Source organism: Capricornis sumatraensis, chromosome 1 (genome assembly GCF_032405125.1).
Source record: "Capricornis sumatraensis isolate serow.1 chromosome 1, serow.2, whole genome shotgun sequence".
Classification (NCBI taxonomy): Eukaryota; Metazoa; Chordata; class Mammalia; order Artiodactyla; family Bovidae; genus Capricornis; species Capricornis sumatraensis.
Window position 1 is genome coordinate 257,759,232 of NC_091069.1, and position 27,389 is coordinate 257,786,620.

Genomic DNA, 27,389 nt, shown 5'->3' on the forward strand with positions numbered 1-27,389 from the left:
ATTTAGTCAGAAGGACATTCCAGAGTTCTGGGTCAGAGATGGAAAGAGTTTCTAGCCGAGGGAGTCCCATAGTGGCTGCACAAATTTTCAACTATGACTATTCAAATTCTCACCCCTACTGCTCACACTCAGATAAAAGAGTTAGGAATCAGATTTTAAGTGTCACATGAAGTCTTCCAGAAGTATCACAGGATTATTAGTCATCTGTTATTCTGACCATCTGTTCTGCAATGTATCATCCATGTCAAGACTCAGTTAGGGGTCTTTTCTTCACAGAATCCCTGGGGAAATGTGTGCTTAATGCATGTGTTTGGTTCCTTTCTGAGAGCATGCAATTTTGTTTATAGAACACTCTGAATTCAAACAGGTTGGCTACTGGGAAGTGGTTCAAGATTTTTTTTTTAAGTTTGTTAAGGTTCTTTTAAGCTTAAAAAATTAAACTTTTCAGCAACTAACAATACTTGCTGCGGCCTCAGCTTCCAGTAGTCCCTAGATTTCCAACCCAGCCACTCTGGGTCCCTTCCAAGCTCTGCTCACACACTCCCAATCTCCCCACTCCAGTGCACAAGCACACATATTTCTCTTCCGTTTTCTCAGCTTTTCCTTGTCATTTCTCATGCCAGTTCCAACTTCCCCATCAAACTAAACTACATTTCTCTTTTGAGACGAGTTTGCTCATTCATTCAGTCTTTATTGGGTGCCTTTTAAGTGCCAGGGACCATCTGGGATGTTGGGGATACAGTGATGAACTAATAGGGATGCTCACTTCAGTGCCCCTTGGGGACATAGAGAAGTGGATGGGCAAGCCAGTATACCAGTATAAGCTTCCCAGAGTCCTTTGGACTGCAAGGAGATCCAACCAGTCCATCCTAAAGGAGCTCAGTCCTGAGTGTTCATTGGAATGACTGATGTTGAAGCTGGAATTCCAATACTTTGGCCACCTGATGTGAAGAGCTGACTGTAAAAGACCCTGATGCTGGGAAGGATTGAGGGCGGGAGGAGAAGGGGAAGACAGAGGACAAGATGGTTGGATGGCATCATTGACTCAATGGACATGAGTTTGGGTAAACTCCGGGAGTTGGTGATGAACAGGGAGGTCTGGCGTGCTGCAGTCCATGGGGTCACAAAGAGTCGGATATGACTGAGTGACTGAGATTAACTGAACTGAACTGATGAGAACCCAGAGGGAACAATCCAGGAATGGGAGAATATATAGTGGGACTTCAGAGGGGAGGGTGGTTACCCTGCTTAGCTTCAAGAATTTATGGAAGGTGTTTCAAGCAGGTAAGACCCAACCAGAGGATGAATGAGAGATAGGGAGAGGAAGAGGTTCCTTGCAAGGGAGAGAGATTAGGCTGAAAAATGCCAGACTTTGCAGAATCGTTTAAGACATGGAAGGAGTTTGTACTGTTTTCTTAAAGGAAATGGAGGGAGAGACCTGATATGAATTCTATTTCTTCTTTGAAGTTTCTCCCAGTTATTCAAATCCCAAGTGTTTTTTCATTCCTTCTTTGATTTCCAAAGCAATTACTGGCTCTACTTAGTAGCCTTACCTTGTATTCATGTATTTTTATCATCCTGTGATCATTCTCTGTTGTTGGTTCTCAACAGCACAAATTCCAGTATTCTACTTTTGGCTTGAATGTTCAAAATACACAATACACCTATTTAAAAGTTCCCTATATTTACAGCGCAATTGTTCCTCCAGTCAATGTCACTTAATTTCACCATTTTTACCTCTTGTATGCATCAAATTGTGACCACTCAGATACAAAATTCACATCAAAATTGAAACTAATTTTATACATTGATTCAAATTTTGTTATACACCAATGAAGGAGAAAAGTTTCCCTGATGCTTGGTGTTAAAGGTGTTTTATGTTTTATATTAAAATGATCCTTGCCCTGAGGAGTTTTCATTAAGTCAAGGTTTCTGGACTATATATAAGTATATATTCTATATATAATATATATGCATATGGCACCCCACTCCAGTCCTCTTGCCTGGCAAATCCCATGGGCAGAGGAGCCTGGTAGGCTGCAGTCCATGGGGTCGCTAGGAGTCGGACACGACTGAGCGACTTCACTTTCACTTTTCACTTTCATGCATTGGAGAGGGAAATGGCAGCCCACTCCAATGTTCTTGCCTGGAGAATCCCAGGGACAGGGGAGCCTGGTGGGCTGCCGTCTCTGTGGTCGCACAGAGTCGGACATGACTGAAGCGACTTAGCAGCAGCAGCAGCATGCATATATAGATATACATATATACATATATGTATCTGTGTATACACACATACACACATACATGTATATAAGTACATACACATATATGAATATATGTACATTCAATATATACATATATATAGAATATATACATATATATATAGAGAGAATATGGATGTGAGAGTTGGGTTATAAAGTAAGCTGAGCACTGAAGAATTGATTCTTTTGAACTCTGGTATTGGAGAAGACTCTTGAAAGTTCCTTGGACTGAAAGGAGATCCAACTAGTCCATCTCAAAGGAAATCAGTCCTGAATATTCATTGGAAGGACTGATGCTGAAGCTGAAACTCCAATACTTTGGCCACCTGATGCAAAGAACTAACACATTAGATGCTGAGAAAGATTGAAGCAGACGACAGAGGATGAGATGGTTGGATGGCATCACCGACTCAATGGACTTGAGTTTGAGTAAGCTCCAGGAGTTAGTGATGGACAGGGAGGCCTGGTGTGCTGCAGTCCATGGGGTCGCAAACAGTCGGACATGACTGAGCAACTGAACTGAACTGATATATATATATATATATTTGTATATATATGTATTATTTCCTCACAATCTTAACATGATTCTAGGTATAGCATAAAGCTTTACTTGAATTTTACGTTTATTTCCATGACTTGGCTTACACTTTTTACATCATGAAATATGTCAGGCATCCAAAAATATATAAAAAATTATACAAGGAAAAGTCACTCTTCACCACCCAGGTAAAGAAATAAAGCATTATAATGACAGTAGGACCTTAGCTTTACCCCTCTGCACTGAAAGATAACTGCTGTCTTGAATTTAGTGTTTATCATCTCCACATATGCTCTATCTCCATTTGTGGGTACTCATAAACAATGCATGATATTGCTTCTCAGGTTTTAGGATGAACCCCCTCCAGTGTTCTTGCCTGGAGAATCCCAGGGACGGGGGAGCCTGGTAGGCTGCCATCTATGGGGTCACACAGAGTCGGACACGACTGAAGCGACTTAGCAGCAGCAGCAGCAGCATGAATGATGTCATAATGTATCCTTCTGCACCTCTTTCCAAGATTTGTCCATAAATGCAGCTCTAGCTTGTCAACTTAATGGCTGTATTGTATTCATTCTATGCATATCCCACATTTAGGACATTTTGGTTGGTTCACGTCGTCACTAAAACACACCGTGCTGCAGTGAACGTACTTGTATTTGATTCCTTGAGTATCCTATGTAAGACTGTCTACAGGCATGTAGATCTAATGTAAGTTTGCTGGGTTGTAGGACATGAGCATCATAAATCTAGCCAGACGTGGCTAAGGATGTTGTTCAGACAAGACATTTCATTCTCTCCTCAGCATCATGTGAGTTTCTCTGGCCTCACATTTTAAAAAATTGAAGTGTAGTTGACTTAGACTATTGTATTAGTTTCCATTGTAGAGCAAAGTGATTCAGTTTCACATACATGTATATACATGTATGCGTGTCTGTGTGTGTGTATATATATATATATATGAAATTGCTCAGTCGTGTCTGACTCTTTGTGACCCCATATACTGTAGGTAGCCTACCAGGCTCCTCTATCCATGGGATTTTCCAGGCAAGAATACTGGAGTGGGTTGCCATTTCCTTCTCCAGGAGACCTTCCCGACTCAGGCTTTGAAGCCGGGTCTCCCACACTGTAGGCAGACACTTTACTGTTTGAGCCACCTGGGAAGTCCATATATATATATTCTTTTCCTTCACATCTTATTATAAAATCTTGAGCATAATTCCTGTGCTATATAGTAGGTCCTTGTTGGTTATCTGTTTTGTATACAATAGGGTGTCTGTTAATTATAAATTCATAACTTATCCTTCCCACTCCCTTTCCCCTTTGGTAACCATGCCTTTGTTTTCCATGTCTATGGGTCTGTTTCTGTTTTGTATATAAGTTCATGTGTATCATTTTTTTAAGATTCTACATGCAAGGGAGTAGTATTCCATTTTATACATGTACCACAGCTCCTTTATTTATTTATCTGTTGATGGACATTTAGATTGCTTCCATGTCCTGGCTATTGTAAATAGTGCTGGAATGGACCCTGGGGTCATGTATCCTCTCGAATTATGGTTTTCTCCAGATATATGTCTCAGAGTGGAATAGCTGGATTATATGATAGCTCTATTTTTAGTTTTTTAGGGAACCCTGATACGGTTCACCATAGTTGGCCTCACATTTTTATTAAGTTTAAATTAATTAATTTTAATTGGAGGACATTTATTTAAACTATCGTGATGATTTTTGCCATATATCAGCATGAATCATTCATAGGTATACAGGTGTCCCTCTCATCCTGAACCTTCCTCCCACCTCCCTCCCTACCCCTTCCCTCCAGGCCTCATGTTGTTGATAACCCATGTCACTTTTAGATTTAGGGATCTTATGTACTCTTAGGGGAAAATAAAACTTTATTAAATGAATAGAGTTTGCTCTAGAACTTCCCAGGGAGCAGTAAAGGCTACTGTAAAAATTTTCAACAACCTAGAATTAGTTGATTGGATTACTTAAAAATTATTTGAACACAAGAGTATTAAGGAGAATAATAGAGAAAAAGTATTAAAATGCCTTTAGTAGTACCCCCTTAACATAGTCACTTTAAAAATATACAAAATATACTCACTGACTTGGTAATTATCCTGCACTGCTGGTCTAATGGGTCTGCGCTGAAACAGTAAAGTAAAAATGAACAGAACAAGTGTCCATGTCAAACTTGTCTTTATTTTAGAACTTGTGTCTTGCTAACATTGTAATTCCCAAGAACAGTTCTGTCACATAGAGTACTCATGTTTTTCCATAAGGTTTTGTTTTGTTCGCAGCCAAAATCAAGTACAGAGTAAAGCATGCCAAAGTGTAAAACAGATGATCACAGCACACAATTGCACTTTATAAAATTAGCCTCATCTCACTTTTCCTTCCTTACAAATTCCATTGTTTCGTAAATGTCCTGGAAAAGGCAAACATTGTCTATGATGGTAGCAGCTGGACAGGTGGGGTTTTACAGGTTAATCAGTGTTAAATGCAGCTCTAGGGACATACCAGAAATGAAGACATGGGCATGGATTTTCATTTCTCAAAAACAGAAGACATTCCTAGGAAATTCTAATCCAAAATCCTTTTTAATCCAGTCCAATTTGAGATATAGATATGATAAAAAATTATGACAAAAATATCCTGTAGGCAGATGCATCATTACAGAGATGTCAGATAAAGGATTCAGTTAACTCTTCAAAGTCAGGTGTCCCAATTCTCGGGAGAAATGAAATCATTCCTAGTTTCTTCGGTCTGCTCATTGATGTCTTCACTCAGAGAAGTCTTTCCCTTAGATTCGGAACAGAACAAATTTAACATGTTATTAGTCTTGAAAAATTCCTGCCACTTATGACTCCACTTCTAATAGATGATGTATACTTCCTAGTTAGAATCATATGGAATTTCTCATGCCAATGGAGCTATGTTCTTTTCTGCTATGATCATCTTGTATCTTCACCATCTGCAAAACAAAAATATGTGTTGCTCTTAATGTCACTGGATTTATTTAAAATATTCCCTTTAGAGTCTATTCCTTTTCATGCCACATAAGAAAAAAACATGGCATAGTTTTGCCATTTTCAGTAGTCATGATAAAATAGTGGTGTGCTCATAGATATAAAATAACAACATGTAAATGGAAGCATAGATATACTTCTTCCTGGGAAAATACCAGTACACTGATGATCTGAAATTTGATGCTTAACATATTTAGTGACTGGTAAAAGAAAAGTGCAGAGATAGAAAGATTCTGCCCAGAATCCCTCTTTTCTTTTTTGGCATTAATTTCTAATTTTGGGGGCAGTAATTTCCCCTCCTATCCCTCTTCTCCACTCTTCCCTGATCACCTCCTTGTGAGCTTTGGCTTCCAGCATCAGCTCATACTAGTCTTTGGAATGCTGGTGTCCAGCTACTGACTTTAACCTCATAGAGCCAGAGTACTTGGGAGTTCAAGGCAACTCTTGACCAATCAACACTCTATGAAGGAGTAAGAAAGCCTCTAGTCAAGAAAACTCTGAAGCACAAATCACAGGAATAGCTTGGAAAACCATTAGACATTGATGAAAGAAATTGAAGATGATACAAATAGGTGGAAAGATTTATTATGCTTATCAATTGGAAGAATTAATGTTGTTAAAATGACTATATTACATAAGGCAATCTACAGATTCAACTCAATCCCTATCAAAATATCAGTGGCACTTTTCATAGAACTAGAACAAATTAACTCTAAAATTTGTATGGAAACCCAAAAGACCCTGAATAGCCAAATGAGCCTTGAGGAAAATAGAGTGAAGCCATAGGCATCATGCTCCCTGATTCCAAAATATACTACAAAAAATATAGTCATCAGAATAGTATGGTACTAGAAGAAAACAGACATATAGATCAATGGAACAGAATTGAGAGCCTAGTGATAAACCTATGTTTATATGGTCAATTTAACTACAAAGAGGGAGACAAGTATACACAATGGAGAAAAGGAAGCCTCTTCAATACATTATTTTGGGAAAACTGTATTAACCTAGATAGCATATTGAAAAGCAGAGACATTACTTTGCCAACAAAGGTCCATCTAGTCAAGGCTATGGTTTTCCAGTGGTCATGTATGGATGTGAGAGTTGAACTGTGAAGAAAGCTGAGCGCCGAAGAATTGATGCTTTTGAATTGTGGTGTTGGAGAAGACTCTTGAGAGTCCCTTGGACTGCAAGGAGATCCAACCAGTCCATTCTGAAGGAGATCAGCCCTGGGATTTCTTTGAAGGGAATGATGCTGAAGCTGAAACTCCAGTACTTTGGCCACCTCATGTGAAGAGTTGACTCATTGGAGAAGACTCTGATGCTGGGAGGGATTGGGGGCAGGAGGAGAAGGGGACGACAGAGGATGACATCACTGGATGTCATCACTGACTCGATGGACGTGAGTCTGAGTGAACTCCGGGAGTTGGTGATGGACAGGCAGGCCTGGCGTGCTGTGATTCAGGGGTTGCAGAGTCGGACACGACTGAGTGACTGAACTGAACTGAACTGAGCTGATAGCTATATAAAAAAGAATCAAACTGGACTGCTTTCTCACACCATAAAAGTAAACTCAAATGGATTAAAAACTTAACTCATGCAACTCCTAGAAGAAAACATAGGCAGCATGCTTTCCTAAAGGACTGACTCTTTATCAAGAGAAACAAAAGCAAAAATAAACAAATGAAAGTTCATGAAACTAAAAAAAACTTTCGCAGTTAAGGAAACTATCAACAAAACAAAACAAAACAAAAAAAGGCACTCTACTGAATGGGAGAAGATATTTGCAAAGGGTAGGTCCAATAAGGGATTAATATGCAAAATATACAAAGAATATTTATATATACATATACATATATATAAATGTGTATTGTGTATATATAAATAAATAATGAAATATATATATAATGTATATGTCTATATAATGAAATGCTACTCAGCCATAAAAACGAAATCTTGCCCTTTGTGACAACATGGATGGATCTAGAGAGTTTTATGCTAAGTAAATGAGTCAGCCAGAGAAAGATGTGGAATCTAAAAATCAAAATAAGCAAATGAAACAAAATAAAAATAGACTCATAGATACAGAGAACAAATGGGTGGAAGCTGGAAAGGATTCAGGGGATTAAGAGGTATAAACTTCCAGTTACATAATAAATGAGCACATTGGATATGTACTTTCTTTGATATAATAATATTTCTTATGATTTACATAGTTTTTTCTGTTTTACATAGTTTTTCTTCAGAATTCTGAAGCTGCAACTTAGCTCATTCATTTTTAAGGACATATCCCCATGTAGTCTAATTGCCAGAACTATGCTTTATAGTAAAACCAACCAACTAGTCCTTACTGTAAAACAATTTCCACCTTAAAGAGAGGCTGATTTCTTCTTCCATTTGAAATAAATATATTGCTAAGGATCTCTGTTATGACATTCTGATATTTCATTCTGAAATACTTGGATGATTAAGGCTCTTGCTACGATTCTTTTGGTGTGGTGAAACCATGCTTGCTCTCTTTCGATGTTTCTCTTGTAATGCTCTCTGCTTTGTTCTCAGAATTTTCACTCGGGAAAGCTGTATCCTTTGACAAGGGAAATGGAACACGCCAGTTTAATAAATGAAATGTATCATAACTCCAGTCATGCTCACTCTGTCACATATGTAGATTCAGAATATCCAAACATGAGTTCCACTACCCAAGCTCTAGCAACACATGTCCTCTGTAACAGAAACATGTACAGGATGGGAAAGATCTGAATTCTTACCTGGTGTAAAAAAGGCCTACAGATCCAATATTTATTTATTTGTTTGTTTTTTCTGCTTAGTTCCTTTATTTTTTTTTGAAGATTTTAATATAAATTTATTTATTTTAATTGGAGGTTAATTACTTTACAATATTGTATTGGTTTTGCCATACAGCAACATGAATCCACCACAGGTGTACACGTGTTCCCCATCCTGAACCCCCCTCCCACGTCCCTCCCCAGACCATCCCTCTGGGTCATCCCAGTGCACCAGCCCCAAGCATCCTGTATCATGCATCGAACCTGGACTGGCGATTCATTTCATATATGATATTATACATGTTTCACTGCCATTCTCCCAAATCATCCCACCCTCTCCCTCTCCCAGAAATCCCTTGCATTCATATACACTAATAATGAGAAAATAGAAACAGAAATTAAGGAAACTATTCCATTCACCATTGCAACAAAAAGAATAAAATACTTAGGAATATATCTACCTAAAGAAACAAAAGACCTATATATAGAAAACTATAAAACACTGGTGAAAGAAATCAAAGAGGACACTAATAGATGAAGAAATATACCATGTTCATGGGTTGGAAGGATCAATATAGTAAACATGAGTATACTACCCAAAACAATCTATAGATTCAATACAATCCCTATCAAGCTACCAACGGTATTTTTCACAGAGCTAAAACAAATAATTTCACAATTTGTAAGGTAATACAAAAAACCTCGAATAGCCAAAACAGTCTTAAGAAAGAAGAATGGAACTAGAGTAATCAATCTGCCTGACTTCAGGCTCTACTACAAAGACACAGTACAAGACAGTATGGTACTGACACAAAGACAGAAATATAGATCAAAGGAACAAAATAGAGAGCCCAGAGATAAATCCATGCACCTATGGATACCTTATCTTTGACAAAGGAGGCAAGAATATACAATGGAGAAAAGACAATCTCTTTAACAAGTGGTGCTGGGAAAACTGGTCAACCACTTGTAAAAGAATGAAACTAGAACACTTTCTAACATCATACACAAAAATAAACTCAAAATGGATTAAAGATCTAAACGTAAGACCAGAAACTATAAAACTCCTTGAGGAGAACATAGGCAAAACACTCTCCAACATACATCACAGGAGGATCCTCTATGACCCACCTCCCAGAATACTGGAAATAAAAGCAAAACTAAACAAAGGGGACTTAACTAAAATTAAAAGCTTCTGCACAACAAAGGAAACTCTAAGCAAGGTGAAAAGACAGCCTTCTGAATGGGAGAAAATAAGCAAATGAAGCAACTGACAAACAACTAATCTCAAAAATATACAAGCAGCTCCTGTAGCTCAATCCCAAAAAATAAACGACCCAATAAAAAATGGGCCAAATAACTAAGCTGACAATTCCCCAAAGAAGACATATAGATGGCTAACAAACACATGAAAAGATGCTCAACATCACTCATTATCAGAGAAATGCAAATCAAAACCACAATGAGGTACCATCTCATGCCAGTCAGAATGGCTACAATCTAAAAGTCTACAAGCAATAAATGCTGGAGAGGGTGGGGAGAAAAGGGAACCCTCTTACACTGTTGGTAGGAATGCAAACTAGTAGAGCCACTATGGAGAACAGTGTGGAGATTCCTTTAAAAACTGGAAATAGAACTGCCTTATGACCCAGCAATCCCACTGCTGGGCATACACACTGAGGAAACCAGAATTGAAAGACACACGTGTACCCCAATGTTCATTGCAGCACTGTTTATAATAGCTAGGACATGGAAGCAACCTAGATGTCCATCAGCAGATGAATGGATAAGCAAGCTGTGGTAATATGCACAATGGAGTATTACTCAGCCATTAAAAAGAATACTTTTGAATCAGTTCTAATGAGGTGGATGAAACTGAAGCCTATTATACTGAGTGAAGTAAGCCAGAAAGAAAAACACCAATATAGTATACTAAATAGATGGGGAACCAGTGGAAACAGTGTCAGACTTTATTTTTTTGGGCTCCAAAATCACCGCAGATGGTGACTGCAGCCATGAAATTAAAAGACACTTACTCCTTGGAAGAAAAGTTATGACCAACCTAGACAGCATATTCAAAAGCAGAGACATTACTTTGCTGACTAAGGTCGGTCTAGTCAAGGCTATGGTTTTTCCTGTGGTCATGTATGGATGTGAGGGTTGGACTGTGAAGAAGGCTGAGCACCAAAGAATTGATGCTTTTGAACTGTGGTGTTGGAGAAGACTCTTGAGAGTCCCTTGGACTGCAAGGAGATCCAACCAGTCCATTCTGAAGGAGATCAGCCCTGGGATTTCTTTGGAGGGAATGATGCTAAAGCTGAAACTCCAGTACTTTGGCTACCTCATGCGAAGAGTTGACTCACTGGAAAAGACTCTGATGCTGGGAGGGATTGGGGGCAGGAGGAAAAAGGGGAGACCGAGGATGAGATGGCTGGATGGCATCACTGACTCGATGGGCGTGAATCTGAGTGAACTCTGGGAGATGGTGATTCATGGGGTCGCAAAGAGTCGGACATGACTGAGCGACTGAACTGAACTGAACTGAACTGAATGCATATATATGGAATTTAGAAAGATGGTAACGATGACCCTGTATGCGAAACAGCAAAAGAGAAACATATGTATAGAACAGATCCAATATTTAATTGGCACTTTGTTTGACAACACGTCCTCCAGCCTGTGCTTCCCTAAGAAGAATTTACACCTGGGAAATTGTCATACAAACATTTAGAATGACTGAGAAACATGCCATTTTTGTGTGTGTATGTGTGTGTGACATGGGGGCACTTGTAAAAGGGGATACAGGAAAGAAGATCTCCATGATTCTTCATATGTAATCATTCTCAGGTAGATAGAGTCCTTTAGTACTATTTCTTAGAAATCCATGCATTTGAAAGTCTTTGTATGTCCCCCAGCGTCCCTAAAGTATAAAATACAGTAGCCTTGCCCAAGTGCCTCCATAATACAAAAAAGAAAGTTGAGGACCAGGGCAATAAGGTGACTTTTCATGATCATGAAGCTAGTTACCAACAGAACCAAAACTAGCTTCTGGATCTCCTTATTCTCAGTTTAGCCTTCTTTCCACTATGGCTGCCATCATCATCATCATCATCATCATCTTAAACAATACCTAACATTTATTAAACTTTTACTCTTTGCAAACTGCTGTTTAAAGCACTTTACATTCATTTACTGCACACATTAACCTATGACGTAGGGTACTGTTACCCCAGGTGGAGAACAGACTCTTAGGCAAAACAATGTGCCCAAGATCAAATGACCAGTAATGGCAGAAATAAGATTCAAATTCGTGTCTGTTCCTCTGGATTCATTCTTTCAACTACTGTTTCCCAAAGAGGTTTCTATAAAACATGAGTCTGAAAAGATGCTCCCTGAAACAAAATCAAAGTGGTCAAAGTGGCTGACTATTAGCCCTTCCTTCTGTCAGAATTACAATGAAAATGAGCTCATTAAAGTCAATGAGAAATCATGCAAAAAAACAAAAAACAAAAAAACACCTACTTATTAGTATTTTACAGAAACATGATTTTTCCCAAATACTTGTAATATCTAGTGACAGGACCCCCATTAAGAAGATTAATTCAAGCTCAAGGTCTGTACATTAGGTCAGTGGTTGGCAAACTCTAGCCTGCATCAAAGTCATCTGGAAGGCCCTGACCCAAGCTTCTGACTTAGTAGGTCTTTGGTAGACTCCAAGAATCTGCATTTCTGATGAATTCCTAGATGATGCTGATGTTCTTGGTCCAGGGACCACACTTTGAGAGACAATGCACTCAATGATGGAAAAATAAAGGCTAAGAAAGAGTCCCGGGGTTGGCATAATGGAAAAATGAATACAGATACACTTTTCAAAACGAACATCAAAACCTTTCAAATTTACATTATGATGAGCAAATAGAAAGTGTGTACATTAAGTAGGTGGCTAAAATGAAAACATCAGAAAAAATGGGCAGGTAAAAAGAAAAGCCCACTCTCTTTCGGAAAACAAAAGTGAGCAAAGCAGTGTAAATTCTGACTGTTCTTCACAATAGATTTTTATTTTTAATTGTCCAACATATTACCAGGCAGGTAATTCACAGGACAAGCCTAGTTGATTATGTACCAGGCACAGTGTGTAGTCTGAGCTTCAAAGGTATCATTTCCAACCTTTCAGCAACCAGAGGTAGGTTTTATTATCTCCTTTTCAAGCTTTAAGGTGTACTTCTGTTTTATAAACATAATTATAGAGTATGAGTCACTGTGACAAAGCAGTAGGTGCTGCGATGTTCTTTGGGAAGATGCTTCAGATGTCTGCATCTTCTACGTCCTTACCTATAAAAAGACACAGTACGGCTCAGAGATTTCTAAAGCTTTTTTGATTTTCAAATGCCAGTTTCTCATAAGCCTAAGAGGAAAGCCAAAGTGAGATTTTCTGAAGAGACTCAGACGGACTTCAAGGAGCGGGGCTGACCAAGTCACCAAATCAATCAGTCAGCTAGACTTCTCTGAGAGAAATGATTAAAGAAAGCATCCACTTCTATAGTGATAGTGTTAGTTTCTCAGTCATGTCCAACTCTTTGTGACCCCGTGGACGGTAGCCCACCAGGCTCCTCTGTCTATGGGATTCTCTAGGTAAGAATACTGGAGTGGGTTGCCATGCCCTTCTCTGGGGGATCTTCCCCACCCAGGGGTCAAACCACCATCTCCTGCAGCTGCTGCATTGCAAGGTGGATTCTTTACCACTGAGCCAATGGGGCAGCCCAAGTATGGGAAAGAACCCCCTAAATCTGTGTTTCCCAAATGCATCTATGCATTATAATCGGCCTGATATTTGCTGATCATTCAATTGCCAAGGCCACACTCATATCAATTAAATCACATTCTCTGGTATTTCAAGGTAGTTTATGGCTGAAAATGCCAAGATTAGTAGAATCAGAAGGATTGCAATCAAGCAAGCATTATCAATAACTTTCTCATTTATTGTTGTTTCTCATAATTTCTCCCCTTCAGAAGTTTTCTCCATTTTTCTATTTTATTATACATCACACATACAGAAGTGGAGGGCTTCCCTGGTGGCTCATATGGTAAAGACTCTGCCTGTAATTCCTGTGCTTACGTTGTTAATTATATTCCTTACTGTTGTGTTTAATTGCTCAGTCATGTCCAGCTCTTTATGACCCCATGGACCGTAGTCCACCAGGCTCGTCTGTCCACGGGATTTTCCAGGCAAAAATACTGGAGTGGGTTAGCATTCCCTTCTCAGGGGATCTTCCCAACCCATGGATCGAACCCAGGTCTCCAGCATTGCAGACAGGTGCTTTACCATCTGAGCCACCAGGGAAGCTGCTGCTTCCAGATTGTGTATTTCTCTTTCGTTTTCAGCAGTTTGATTTTAATATGTCTGAGTGGGGTTTTCTTTGAACTTTTAAAATCTGTAACATTGTGTCTTTTACCAAATTTGGGAAGTTTTGGCGATTATTTTTTCAATTTTTTTTTTTTTTTTCCTGAATGGATCCCTTTCTACTTTCCTTCTAGAATACCAATGAAACAAATGTTAGACCTTTTTATATTGTTCAAGTTTCCAGACTGTTCATTTCTAAACATCTTCTTTGGTCCCTGTCTCTTTCTCTTCACCTTCTGGGACCCCTATAATGCGAATATTGGGGCGTTTAATGTTGTCCCCGAGGTCTCTTAGGCTGTCTTCATTCCTTTTCGCTCTTACTCTACATTCCGTTTTGCACTATGGATTTCCACCATTCTGTGTTCCAGGTCACTTTTCTGTTCTGCCTCGGTTATTCTGCTTTCGATTCTTTCTAGTGTGTTGTTCATCTCTATTTGTGCCTTAGTACTTCTAGGTCTTTGGTAAACATTTCTTGCATCTTCTTCATTCTTCTTCTGAGATCCTGGATCATCTTCACTATCATTACTCTGAATTCTTTTTTCTGGGAGGTTGCATACCTCCATTTCATTTATTTTTCTGGGGATTTATCTTGTTCCTTCATCTGGCACATAATCCTATTTCTTTTCATTTTGGTTAGCTTTCTGTGATTGTGATTGTGGTGTTAGTTCTGGACGCCGCTGGGATTGTAGTTCTTGTTTCTTCTGTCTGCCCTCTGGTGGATGAGGATAAGAGGCTATGCAAGCTTCCTGATGGGAGGGGCTGGATGTGGGGAAAATTGTGTCTTGCTTTTTGGGCATGGGCAAGGCTCAGTAAAACTTTATCAAATTGTCTGCTGATGGGTGGGGCTGCGCTCCCTCCCTGTCAGTTGTTTGGCCTGAGGTGACCCAGACCTGGAGTTTACAGTTTCTCAGTTAGTCACTTCAGTCACTCAGTCATGTCCGACTCTTTGTGACTCCATGGACTGCAGCACGCCAGGCTTCCCTGTCCATCGCCAACTTCCAGAGTTCACTCAAACTCATGTCCGTCAAGTCAGTGATGCCATCCAGCCAGCTCATTCTCTGTTGTCCCCTTCTCCTCCTGCCTTCAATCTTTCCCAGCATCAGGGTCTTTTCAAATGAGTTAGTTCTTCGTATCAGGTAGCCAAAGTATTGGAGTTTCAGCTTTAGCATCAGTCCTTCCAATGAATATTCAGGACTGATTTCCTTTAGGGTGGACTGGTTGGATCTCCTTGCAGTCCAAGGGACTCTCAAGAGTCCCAACACCACATTTCAAAATCATCAGTTCTTCAGCGCTCAACTTTCTTTATAGTCCAACTCTCACATCCATACATCAGTTCAGTTCAGTTCAGTCGCTCAGTCAAGTCCAACTCTTTGTGACCCCATGAATCGCAGCACACCAGGCCTCCCTGTGAAACACCAACTCCTGAAGTTTACTCAAACTCATGTCCATCGAGTCGGTGGCGATCCAGCCATCTCATCCTCTGTCATCCCCTTCTTCTCCTGCCCCCAATCCCTCCCAGAATCAGAGTCTTTTCCAATGAGTCAACTCTTTGCAGGTGGCCAAGGTATTGGAGTTTCAGCTTCAGCATCATTCCTTCCAGTGAGAACCCAGGACTGATCTCCTTTAGGATGGACTGGTTGGATCTCCTTGCAGTCCAAGGGACTCTCAAGAGTCTTCTCCAACACCACAGCTCAAACACATCAATTCTTCAGCGCTCAGCTTTCTTCACAGTCCAACTCTCACATCCATACACGACCACAGGAAACACCATAGCCTTGACTAGACAGACGTTTGTTGGTAATGTCTCCGCTTTTTAATATGCTGTCTAGGTTGGTCATAACTTTTCTTCCAAGGAGTAAGCATCTTTTAATTTCATGGCTGCAGTCACCATCTGCAGTGATTTTGGAGCCCAAGAAAATAAAGTCTGCCCCTGTTTATACTGTTTCTCTATCTATTTGCCATGAAGTGATGGGACCAGATGCCATGACTTCGTTTTCTGAATGTTGAGCTTTAAGCCAACTTTTTCACTCTCCTCTTTCACTTTCATCAGGAGGCTCTTTAGTTCTTTTTCACTTTGTGCCATAAGGGTGGTGTCATCTGCATATCTGAGGTTATTGATATTTCTCTTGGCAATCTTGATTCCAGCTTGTGCTTCTTCCACCCCAGTGTTTCTCATGATGTACTCTGCATGGAAGTTAAATAAGCAGGGTGACAATATACAGCCTTGACATACTCCTTTTCCTATTTGAACCAGTTTGTTGTTCCATGTCTGGTTTGAACTGTTGCTTCCTGACCTGCATACAGATTTCTCAAGATGCAGGTCAGGTGGTCTGGTATTCCCAACTCTTTCAGAATTTTCCATAGTTTATTGTGATCCACATCATCAAAGGTTTTGGTATAGTCAATAAAGCAGAAATAGATGTTTTTCTGGAACTCTCTTGCTTTTTCGATGTTCCAGTGAATGCTGTCAATTTGATCTCTGGTTCCTCTGCCTTTTCTAAAACCAGCTTGAACATCTGGAAGTTCACGGTTCACGTGTTGTTGAAGCTGCCAGCTTGGAGAATTTTGAGCATTACTTTGCTAGCGTGTGAGATGAGTGCAATTGTGCAGTACTTTGAACATTCTTTGCCATTGCCTTTCCTTGGGATTGGAATGAAAACTGACCTTTTCCAGTCCCGTGGCCACTGCTGAGTTCCAAATTTGCTATCATATTGAGTGTAGCACTTTCACAGCATCATCTTTTAGGATTTGAAATAGCTCATCTGGAATTCCATCACTTCTACTAGCTTTGTTCGTAGTGATGCTTCCTAAGGCCCACTTGACTTTACATTCCAGGATGTCTGGCTCTAGGTGAGTGATGACATGGTATTTTTGACCTCCAAGAGGACTTATACCAAGATGCATCTCCCAGGACCGCTGTTTCTGTGGCAGGCTACTGCCAGCCCACGCCTTGGCAGGAGACCCTCAAACATTCACAGGTAGGTCTGGCTCAGTCTCCTGTGGGGTCACTATTCCTTTCCCCTGGGTCCTGATGCATACATAGGTTTTTATTTTTTTTGCCCTTCAAGAGTAGAGTCTCTGTTTCCCCCATTCCTATGGAGGTCTTGTAGTCAAATTACCTTGGACTTCCAAGTCAGATTCCCTGGGGATCCCCAGTCCCTTTGTCAGTTCCCCATGCTGGGGAGACCGATGTGGGGCCTAAGACCTTCACAGCAGTGCAAGAACTTCCTTGGTATTACTGTTCTCCAGTTTGTAGGTCATCAATCCAACGGGTATAGGATTTGATTTTATCATGATTGCACCCCTCCTACCATCTTGTTGTGGCTTTTGCTTTGTCCTTGGATGTGGGATATCTTTTTTTGGTGGATCCAGTGTCTTTCTGTTGATGGTTGTTCAACAACTAGTTGTGATTGTGGTGCTCAGGCAGGAGAAAATGAGCTCACGTCCTTCTACTCTGGCCATGCTGTCCACCTTTGTTCATTTTCTAAAATCTCGTTTCTCTCTTCAGATCAGGTAATGAATCTACCCTGAAATTCACTGACTCTTTCTTCTCTCTTCACTCTGCTACTGAGCTCATCCAGAGAACTTTTAAACTTTCAGAGACTGTATTGTTTTCTTTTAAAACTTTTATTTGGTCCTTTTTTTTTTAATCTCTATTTTTCTGCTGATAGATATTCTCAGCAGAGAAATACAGATTACAAAAGAAGCCAGCCCACTCCAGTATTCTTGCCTAGAGAATCCCCATGGACAGAGAAGCCTGGCGGCCTACAGTCCATAGGGTCGCCAAGAGTCAGACATGACTAAAGTGACTTAGCACTCACATCTCATGGAGCTCAGTTACAATAGCTGCTTTAATGTCTTTGTCTGATAATTGCAATATCTGAGTAGATTTGAAAGATTGCATCTGTTGTCTTTTCATTTGAATACCGTTCACAGCTACTTGTTTTCTGTTTTGTTAAATAATTTTGGATTGTGTACTCAAAAAAAATTTTTTTTAGGTTTGACGCATCTTGGTGTTTTAAAAATACATTTTAAAAATGGATGTATCGTTGATTTACAATGTTGTGTTAACTTCAGGTGTACAGCACAATGATTCAGTTATACATACATGCATACTAGAGAAGGCAATGGCACCCCACTCCAGTACTCTTGCCTGGAGAATCCCAGGGACAGAGGAGCCTGTTGGGCTGCCATCTGTGGGGTCGCACAGAATCAGACACGACTGACGCAACTTAGCAACAGCATACATATATGTGTATATATTTTCTTTTTCAGATTCTTTTCCCTTATAGGTTATTATAAAATATTGAATATGCTTCCCAGGTGGTGCTAGTGGTAATAAACCCACATATCAGTGCAGGAGACCTAAGAAACATAGATTCGATCCCTGGGTTGGAAAGATACCCTCGAGAACAGTTTGGCATCCCACTCCAGTACTCTTGCCTGGAGAATCCCATGGACAGAGGCACCTAGCAGGCTATGGTCTATAGAGTCAGAAAGCATCATACACAGCTAAAGCAAAAGCACACACACACACATATATAAAATATTCAGTGTAGTTCCCGGTGCTGTACAGTAGATCCTTATTGGTTATCTCTTTTATATATAGTAGAGTGTGTATGTTAATCTCAAACTCCTAACATATTCCTCCCCCCGCCTTTTCCTTTTGATAACCTTAAATTTGTTTTCTATGTCTGTAAACCTATTTCTATTTTGTAAGTAAGTTCATTTGTACTTTTTCCCACATATAAGTGATATCATAGGATATTTGTTTTTCTCTGTTTGGCTCACTTCACTTAGTATAATACTCTCTAGGTTCATCCATGTTGATACAAATGACATTATTTCATTCTTTTTTATGGCTGAGTGGTATTCCATTATGGGCTTCTCAGGTGGCTCTAGTGTCAAAGAACCCACCTGGCAATGCAGGAGATGTAAGAGATGCAGGTTTTATCCTCGAATCAGGAAGATTCCCTGGAGGAGGGCATGGCAACCCACTCCAGTATTCTTGCCTGGAGAATCCCATGGACCGAAGAGCTGCAGTCCATAAGGGTCACACAGAGTCAGACACAACTGAAGTGACTTAGCATGCATGCAATATTCCTATATATAACTAAAACTTCTTTGAATATTATATTTTATAGATTCTAAGTCTACTATAATTCTCTGTAGGGTGTTAATTTTGTAAGTAGACAATCAGTATGCAAGGTTCAGAATGTCAACGTCTCACTTTCTATGGGCAGTGGTTTTGATCACGGTTTAGTGTTCAAAACCTTTGGTATCCTGTTTTGATTCTTTCCAACCCATGTACAGCCTAGGGGAGATTCTGGGACTTACGGAGTTCCCATAATTAAAATTACAGAACCCCCTCCTCTGGCTCTTTTCACTGAGGCAACCCCAACATGCTGACCCATAGGGCCTGACTTCTCAGTTACCATGCCCCAAAAGATAGGACTTCTCATTAATTTTAGCTGTCTAGCCTTATGTTTAGCTCTAAACTGGAGTCCACCTTTAGAGCAAAACCACAAGAGAAAGGAAGGAAAAAATGGGTTTTTCTTTCATAATCTTGGACACACAGGATTTCCTAGTATTCCTGGCCAGAAATATGAGGTTTCTATCAAGTTTCAGCCACCTGCTCCACGGTCATCGTGCAGACCTAGGAATGCAGCTCTGCACATGGCCAAAGGAGAACAGAAGACAGGAAACCCAGGCCCCACCACAACATCTGCTTCTGCTTATCGCTCAGAGTTCATGAGTGGTTACTTTTCGTGTTTTGTCCAGAGCTTTCAGCTGCAGTTAGTGGGAAAGAGAGATACTAAGGGCTCACTCCATCCTGAGGCCAAAGCAGGTTTAGTCTTTCTCAACCAGATCAGATATTTCATCAGGTTTATATTTATTTTTCCTTTTCTTACATCTTATCTTCTCTCTCCTCTCTATATTTTTCTCTATCCTCACCTCTTGTTTTCCATAATTTTTCTCATTTTATTATATTCCATATATTATCTACAATTAAACTCATATCTAATATATATAGTATATATGAAAATAACATGTATATGTATATAAAGTATACACGGAATATATATATATATATATAGTATTCTACTATATATACAGTGTATACATACATTATTGTGAAGGGGCATGAGTTTTCTATTTTCTTTTCTCTCTATAGTATATAAAGTGTATATAGTTTATATTAATATATATAATGTATGTATACATTATATATAGTAAAATAATCTATATATAAATTATAAATAAATACACAAAACATATGTATTTACTATGTACTATATATATATATATTGGAGAAGGCAATGGCACCCCACTCCAGTACTCTTGCCTGGAAAATTCCATGGATGGAGGAGCCTGGTGGGCTACACACATACAATGTGTTCATATATATATATATATATATATATATATATATATATATATATATACTATAGCTCTATACAGTCAGAAAAAAACAAGAATGGGAGTTGACTGTGGCTCAGATCATGAACTCCTTATTGAAAAACTCAGACTTAAATTGAAGAAAATAGGGAAAACCACTACACCATTCAGTTCAGTTCAGTCGCTCAGTCGTGTCCACTCTTTGTAACCCCATGAATCACAGCACATCAGGCCTCCCTGTCCATCACCAACTCCCAGATTTCACTCAAACTCATGTCCATCGAGTTGGTGATGCCATCCAGCCATCTCATCCTCTGTCGTCCCCTTCTCCTCCTGCCCCCAATCCCTCCCAGCATCAGAGTCTTTTCCAATGAGTCAACTCTTCTCCTGAGGTGGTCAAAGTATTGGAGTTTCCGCTTTAGCATCAGTCCTTCCAAAGAACACCCAGGACTGATCTCCTAGAATGGACTGGTTGGATTTCCTTGCAGTCCGAGGGACTCTCAAGAGTCTTCTCCAACACCACAGTTCAAAAGCATCAATTCTTTGGCACTCACCTTTCTTCACAGTCCAACACTCACATCCATACATGACCACTGGAAAAACCATAGCATTGACTAGACAGACCTTTGTTGGCAAAGTAGACCATTCAAGTATGACTTAAATAAAATCTCTTATGATTATGCAATGCAAGTGAAAAATAGATTCAAGGGATTAGATCTGATAGATAGAGTGCCTGAAGCACTAAAATAGATGGAGGTTTGTGACATTGTACAGGAAGAAGTGATTAAGACCATCGGCAAGAAAAAGAAATGCAAAAAAGCCAAAATGGCTGTCTGAGGAGGCCTTACAAATGGCTGAGAAAAGAAGAGAAGCTATAGGCAAAGGAGTAAAGGAAAGATATAACAACTTGAATGCAGAATTACAAAGAATAGCAAGGAGAGATAAGAAAGCCTTCCTCAGTGATCAATGAAAAGAAATAGAGAAAAACAATAGAAGTGGAAAGACTAGAGATCTCTTAAAAAAATAATAGATACTAAGGGAATATTTCATGCAAAGATGTGATCAATAGAGGACAGAAATGGTATGGACCTAACAGAAGCAGAAGATATTAAGAAGACATAGCAAGAATACACAGAAGAACTGTACAAAAAAGATCTTCATGACCCAGATAACCACAGTGGTGTGATCACTCACCTAGAGCCAGACATCCTGGAATATAAAGTCAAGTGGGCCTTAGAAAGCATCACTACAAACAAAGCTAGTGGAGGTGATAGAATTCCAGTTGAGCTATTTCAAATCCTAAAAGATGATGCTGTGAAAATGCTGCACTCAGTATGCCAGCAAATTTGGAAAACTCAGCAGTGGCCACAGGACTGAGAAGGTCAGTTTTCATTCCAATCCCAAAGAAAGACAATGCCAAAGAATGTTCAAACTACCGCACAATTGCACTCATCTCACATCCTAGCAAAGTAATGCTGAAAATTCTCCAAGCCAGTTTTCCACAGTACGTGAAATGAACTTCCATTCCAGATATTCAAGCTGAATTTAGAAAAGGCATAGGAACCAGAGGTCAAATTGCCAACATCCGCTGGATCATGGAAAAAGCAAGAGAGTTCCAGAAAAACATCTGCTGCTGCTTTATTGACTAACTGTGTGGATCACAATAAAATATAGAAAATTCTTAAATAGACGGAAATACCAGACCACCTTGCCTGCCTCCTGAGAAATCTGTATGCGGGTCAGGAAGCAATAGTTAGAACTAGACATGGAACAATGACCTGGTTCTAAATTGGGAAAGGAATGCGTCATTGCTGTATATCGTCACCCTGCTTATTTAACTTATAATGCAGAGAACATCATGCAAAACACCACAGACTGGATGAAGCACAGGCTGAAATTAAGATTTCCAGTAACAACATCAATAACCTCAGAGATGCAGATGACACCACCCTTATGGCAGAGAGTGAAAAAGAACTAAAGAGCCTCTTGATAAAAGAGGAGAGTGAAAAAGCTGCCATAAAACTCAGCGTTTGAAAAACTAAGATCATGGCATCCAGTCCCATCACTTCATGGCAAATAGATGGGGAAACAATAGAAACAGTGAGAACTTTATTTTGGGGGGCTCCAAACTCACTGCAGATGGTGACGCAGCCATAAAATTAAAAGATGCTTGCTGTTTGGAGAAAAGCTATGACCAACGTAGACAGCATATCAAAAAACAGAGACATTACTTTGCTGACAAAGGTCCATCTAGTCAAAGCTATGGTTTTTCCAGTAGTCATGTATGGATGTGACAGTTGGACCATAGAGAAGGCTGAGCACCAAAAAAATTGATGCTTTTGAACTGTGGTGTTAGAGAAGACTCTTGGGAGTCCCTTGGACTGCAAGGAGATCAAACCAGTCCATGCTAAAGAAAATCAGTCTGACTATTCATTGGAAGGACTGATGCTGAAGCTGAAACTCCAATACTTGGGCCACCTGATGCGAAGAACCGACTCATTGGAAAAGACCCTGATGCTGGGAAGTACTGCAAGCAGGAGGATAAGGGGGCAACAGAGGAAGAGATGGTTGGATGGCATCATTGACTCGATGGACATGAGTTTGAATTCACTCTGGGAGTTGGTGATGGACAGGGAGGCCTGGCATGCTGCAGTTCATGGGGTCGCAAAGAGTCGGACACGACTGAATGACTGAACTGACTGAACTGATATTTGGATTTTTCTGGTGGCTCAGCTGGTAAAGAAGGTGCCTGTAATTTGGGAGACCTACGTTTGATCCCTGGGTTTGGAAGATCCCTTGGAGAAGGGCATGGAAACCCACTCCAGTATTCTTGCCTGGAGAATCCCCATGGACAGAGGAGCCTAGCAGGCTTCAGTCCATAGGGTCGCAACGATTCGGACACAACTGCGTGACTAAGCACAGCACAGCACATAGAGTATATTCTGTACATAATGTACACACATATAGTGCTTTTTTATATAACTGTACAAATGTATATCATATCACTGCTGGGCATCTCTGTCATCACTTTGAGGCCGTTACAAATAATTCTGCTCTGAACATTCTCATACCTGACCTATAGTAAACATATATTTTTCTGTTGGGTATAGACATTGCAGTAAAATTGTTGGGTCATAGGCTATGCATATTTTCACTTTTAGTAGATATTCAGGAATATTTATGTTAAAATAATTCCTCCCATGATTTTGGTACACAGCAGAGATTGTGAACAGTTGCTCTGAAACCAGTCATGGCTGCCTCTTCTCCGCCTCTATTTTCTCTTTAGCTGTGCATTCAGAGCCACTTCCCCATGCACCCTAAGAAGCACAGAGAGACCTCAGAACCATAAGCAGCTGTGTCCTGTCTGGTCTCTGCTGCACTGGGGCTCAGCCAGAAGCCTACATGTCAAACCAGGAATGCGCTGGTCACCAAGGGATAAAGCAGACCCCCAGCCTTCACATTCCGGAGGCTGACGTCCACTTCCTCTCCTCACCCATCTCCCCAGGATGCAGAGCTTCTCCTGCTCCCCAGGACCTGTGGTCCTCCCCGCTGCCCCTCTTATGTTTCTACGCCTTGACTCACCCCAGGCATTTTTGTCTAGTTCTGGTTTTGTCAACACCAGTGGCCCCCTTTTTTCACCCTTCTAGAGTTTTATCTCCTTTGTTCCCTGGTTTTGGGGACCCCACATAGCCTAGATGATAAATGGCTCTATTATGCCATCTCTACTCATCCTGATGAGTTCTAATTGCTCATCTTCTACCAGGGAAAATCCAGACAAACAAGGGTATTTCAGGCTTGTCAGCTCTTTGGCACTCAAGGTTACCTTTTTCATCCTGTCTGTCATTTGCTGGAGATGTAATTTCTTCTGAATGTGCCTCTTTCTTGTCTTCCCTCATCAGTTCCCCAGATGAAAAGAGCATGTATAACCTCTGGATCAAATCAGTGGTGATGCCAGAACTGTGACTATGACTGTTCCCTAAGTCAAAGAAATGCTGCTGCTGGGAATCGGGTTCACCCGAGAGCTCACTGCTCTCCATCTCAATTTCATATACCTCAGGAAGAAGGCTAAGGTAACAGAGAAAAGTGATGGAACATAGGTTAACCAAGTCCCTTTCAGGATTCAGTGTAGTTACAGGCAGTTAAGGTAACAGGAATCAATTTTATGCATGTTATTGGAATAGTCCAAATGTAGTTTGTGTAAGAAATCTGACTGGAGGGGAAACTTTTTAATACTCCAAAGGGAAATTAAACATTTGTGCCCATGGTTTAGGGCTCCAAACCATATTATTTTCACTACTGAATTTTTACTAAGTACTTAGGATTGGACTTTGCAAAATCAAACTTAAATGAATTCTTTCCACCAGGCTCCATATGGGTACTGTTTCAAAATGGTATGTTTTTGTTGCCACTTTATGAGTTTTTCTTTTTTATCTTTTTTCTTATTCTCTAAAACTATTACATGTAACCTTTGATATATAAGTTTTCTGTTTTGACAGTACCCAGTATTTGAATGATATTATATAGTTACTAATAAGGTGTTAATAGCCCCTTTCTTTCATAAAAACTACAGAAATAGAAATATGGTTCTTTCTAATATGCATCATATTCTATGTGCTATTAACACCAGATCTGTGATGTTATCACAAATCAGGAACATTTGAAACACACACACATTCACACACACAGGCATACCCCACAATCAAACTTGCATCCTGAAAACTAAAATGCCATTTATTTCAAATTATTTTCTTAAGGACTTTTTCTAGTGGTAACATGACCCAAACTGCGAATTTGTCAACTCACAATACAGTGTTTCCTATGTCATTATTCTCTGGAGTGGGAGAGGTGATGTTAACACATTTGGGTTTCATGTCTGCAGGGGGGTATTTGTTGATGGCACCTAGAGAGAGAGTGGACAGTTAGTCTAAATTTTACCCTTCCATATTCTATCACCCAAAGTCAGTTCATCTTTTCCTGTAGTTGGGGGTGTTTCCAAGAGCAAATTAATTTTATAAGAGACTCAGCAAAGTATGCACCTTCTGACTTTGCAAAACCTCGTTGGCAAAGTCAGCAAGATGTAGCAGTGATTCAGTCAAAAATTATGCTCTCTGTGTTACAGGCTTGTGATATAATTCAAGGATAACTCTTAACCCCTTCTATCATCTGTTTCTCTCCTTCTGAAAGGAGGACTTTCTGGAAGACAGCATTAACTATTGAAATTATCTGCCTTATTTATCTTGAGGTTGGAAGAAGGCTTTTTTTTTTTTTTTTTGCAAATGACAAGCTTGCCACTAAATATAAATCCTAAATGCCAAGATTTCTGAGGGTTCTGTGAGCCGTGGGCTTTATGAACACCAGAAAAATCTGTATCCCTGTGATTTCCCACTAAACTTGTGGGAGCTACAAGTTTAGTGTAGCTAAATGTTCAGTGTGGTCTCTGCTGCACTCCTAATTCCCAGCACTGGCCAGGACTGGCTTGATGCTACAGCTCTTAGGTTTGCTACTGTAACCATGTCTGGAATTATGGCACATGGACAGAGACTGGGAAGCCTCTCTCAAATCCTACTATGCAAAGATATCCTCAAACCCTGTGCCTGGCTGTGCCTGAGCCAGCTGTCTGAGACAGAGGCTCTACAAGAGATTCATGCCCCTGGCTCTTAATAATTCAAGCCAGAACCAAAGTTGGCTTACAGTGACAAGGTAAAAGAGAAGTCCTTGGAGCAGGTGGAAGGTGGTGCAAGTGGAGTATGACTTATTAAAGTGATGTCACTGTAATAATTTCATTAAGGCTTTAGTAATTAAACTATAGCTTAATGGACAAGAGCACAACTTTGGGTCAGAATGCATAGGATTGAGTCTAGCATTTGCTAACTATTAACTGTGAGCATTTGAGCAACTGATTTAATGTCTCTGAACCTCAGTTTTCTCACTTGTAAAATGGGGATATTACTACTCTCCTTTGAGGGCCATTACGAGGATTAAATGATCCAATCCTTTAAAAGACTTGACACATAATAAGCCCTCACAGGTTAGGGTTAAAAGACACTTATTAGTTTCTTGACAGTGAGACAGCAGAGTTCAAGGTCACTAGGACCTGGGGTTTTCTCTGTGGTTTTCTCATCGCCTCCTACTCACACCTAAGACTCCACCGCTCTTGACAAAAATGAGAATCATGTTACTGGTGGATTGTACACAGAGATATCTATTGCAAAAGCAACAGAAAAGAAAACTTTAATGACTTACGTCTGATTGAATGAACAAATGGCTTGACAAATTTGATGATATAGTTCAAATCTGGCTTGTGGATTCGGCCAAGCTGGACTAAGTGATGATCCAGTGGGTGGCTGGCTAATTCTTCTAACTCCTTGTCATTGTGTATAGGACCAAAAGAAAACACAAATATGGAGTAGCCCTGACACTTGGCTCTCAGAGACACATTTCTTAAGACTTCCCTGTCTAAAGGGTTGGTTTCACCAGCAGATATAACAAAGATAACTTTGTTTTTCCTCAGGTTGGGAGTTCCTACAAAGACATTGTCAAGTGTCCACTGGAGGGCATGGCCTATAAAAACATCTCCATTGAGCTGCTGAAGGGAGTCTTGGAGATGATGCTTCATTTGGTGTATATCGTTATAAGTGACCAAATCAAATTCTAGGTAGACAGGGCAGTTTTCTGTGTTGGGCATATAGCCTGGAGGAGAGTAGGTCAGGACTGCTATTCTGTCCCCTAAGGTGGAGGTCAGCGGATCTGGGGCCAGATGAAAATAATCAAGCACTGAGGTTATAAAAGCTTTCACTTCCTTAAACTCATCACTTCCTATTCTTTTGGAAGCATCTATGAGAAAAGTCACATCCATGTAATATTCTTGAAGAGAGGCATCTCTACTTTCATAAGTAAGACCTGGTTCTTCTTTTCTGCCAAGGTTTTCATGTCCTGCAACAGAATAACCCAAGTCACTGTTTTTAGTAGGAG

The 27,389-nt window shown here is 40.1% G+C and overlaps 1 protein-coding gene across 1 annotated transcript in view; it reads right to left on the reverse strand.

Moving 5' to 3' along the window:
• Nucleotides 1–5,109: 5,109 nt before the first annotated feature.
• Nucleotides 5,110–27,389, reverse strand: part of COL6A5 (collagen type VI alpha 5 chain) — a 139,944-nt gene continuing 117,664 nt past the window's right edge. The window contains exons 37-40 of the mRNA XM_068988804.1: nucleotides 26,661–27,350; nucleotides 25,221–25,317; nucleotides 24,241–24,482; nucleotides 5,110–5,776 (exon numbers count right to left, since the gene is read on the reverse strand). Coding sequence (XP_068844905.1) covers nucleotides 5,757–5,776; nucleotides 24,241–24,482; nucleotides 25,221–25,317; nucleotides 26,661–27,350 — 1,049 coding nt within the window. The 3' untranslated portion in view covers nucleotides 5,110–5,756. The remainder of the gene's footprint in view (nucleotides 5,777–24,240; nucleotides 24,483–25,220; nucleotides 25,318–26,660; nucleotides 27,351–27,389) is intronic.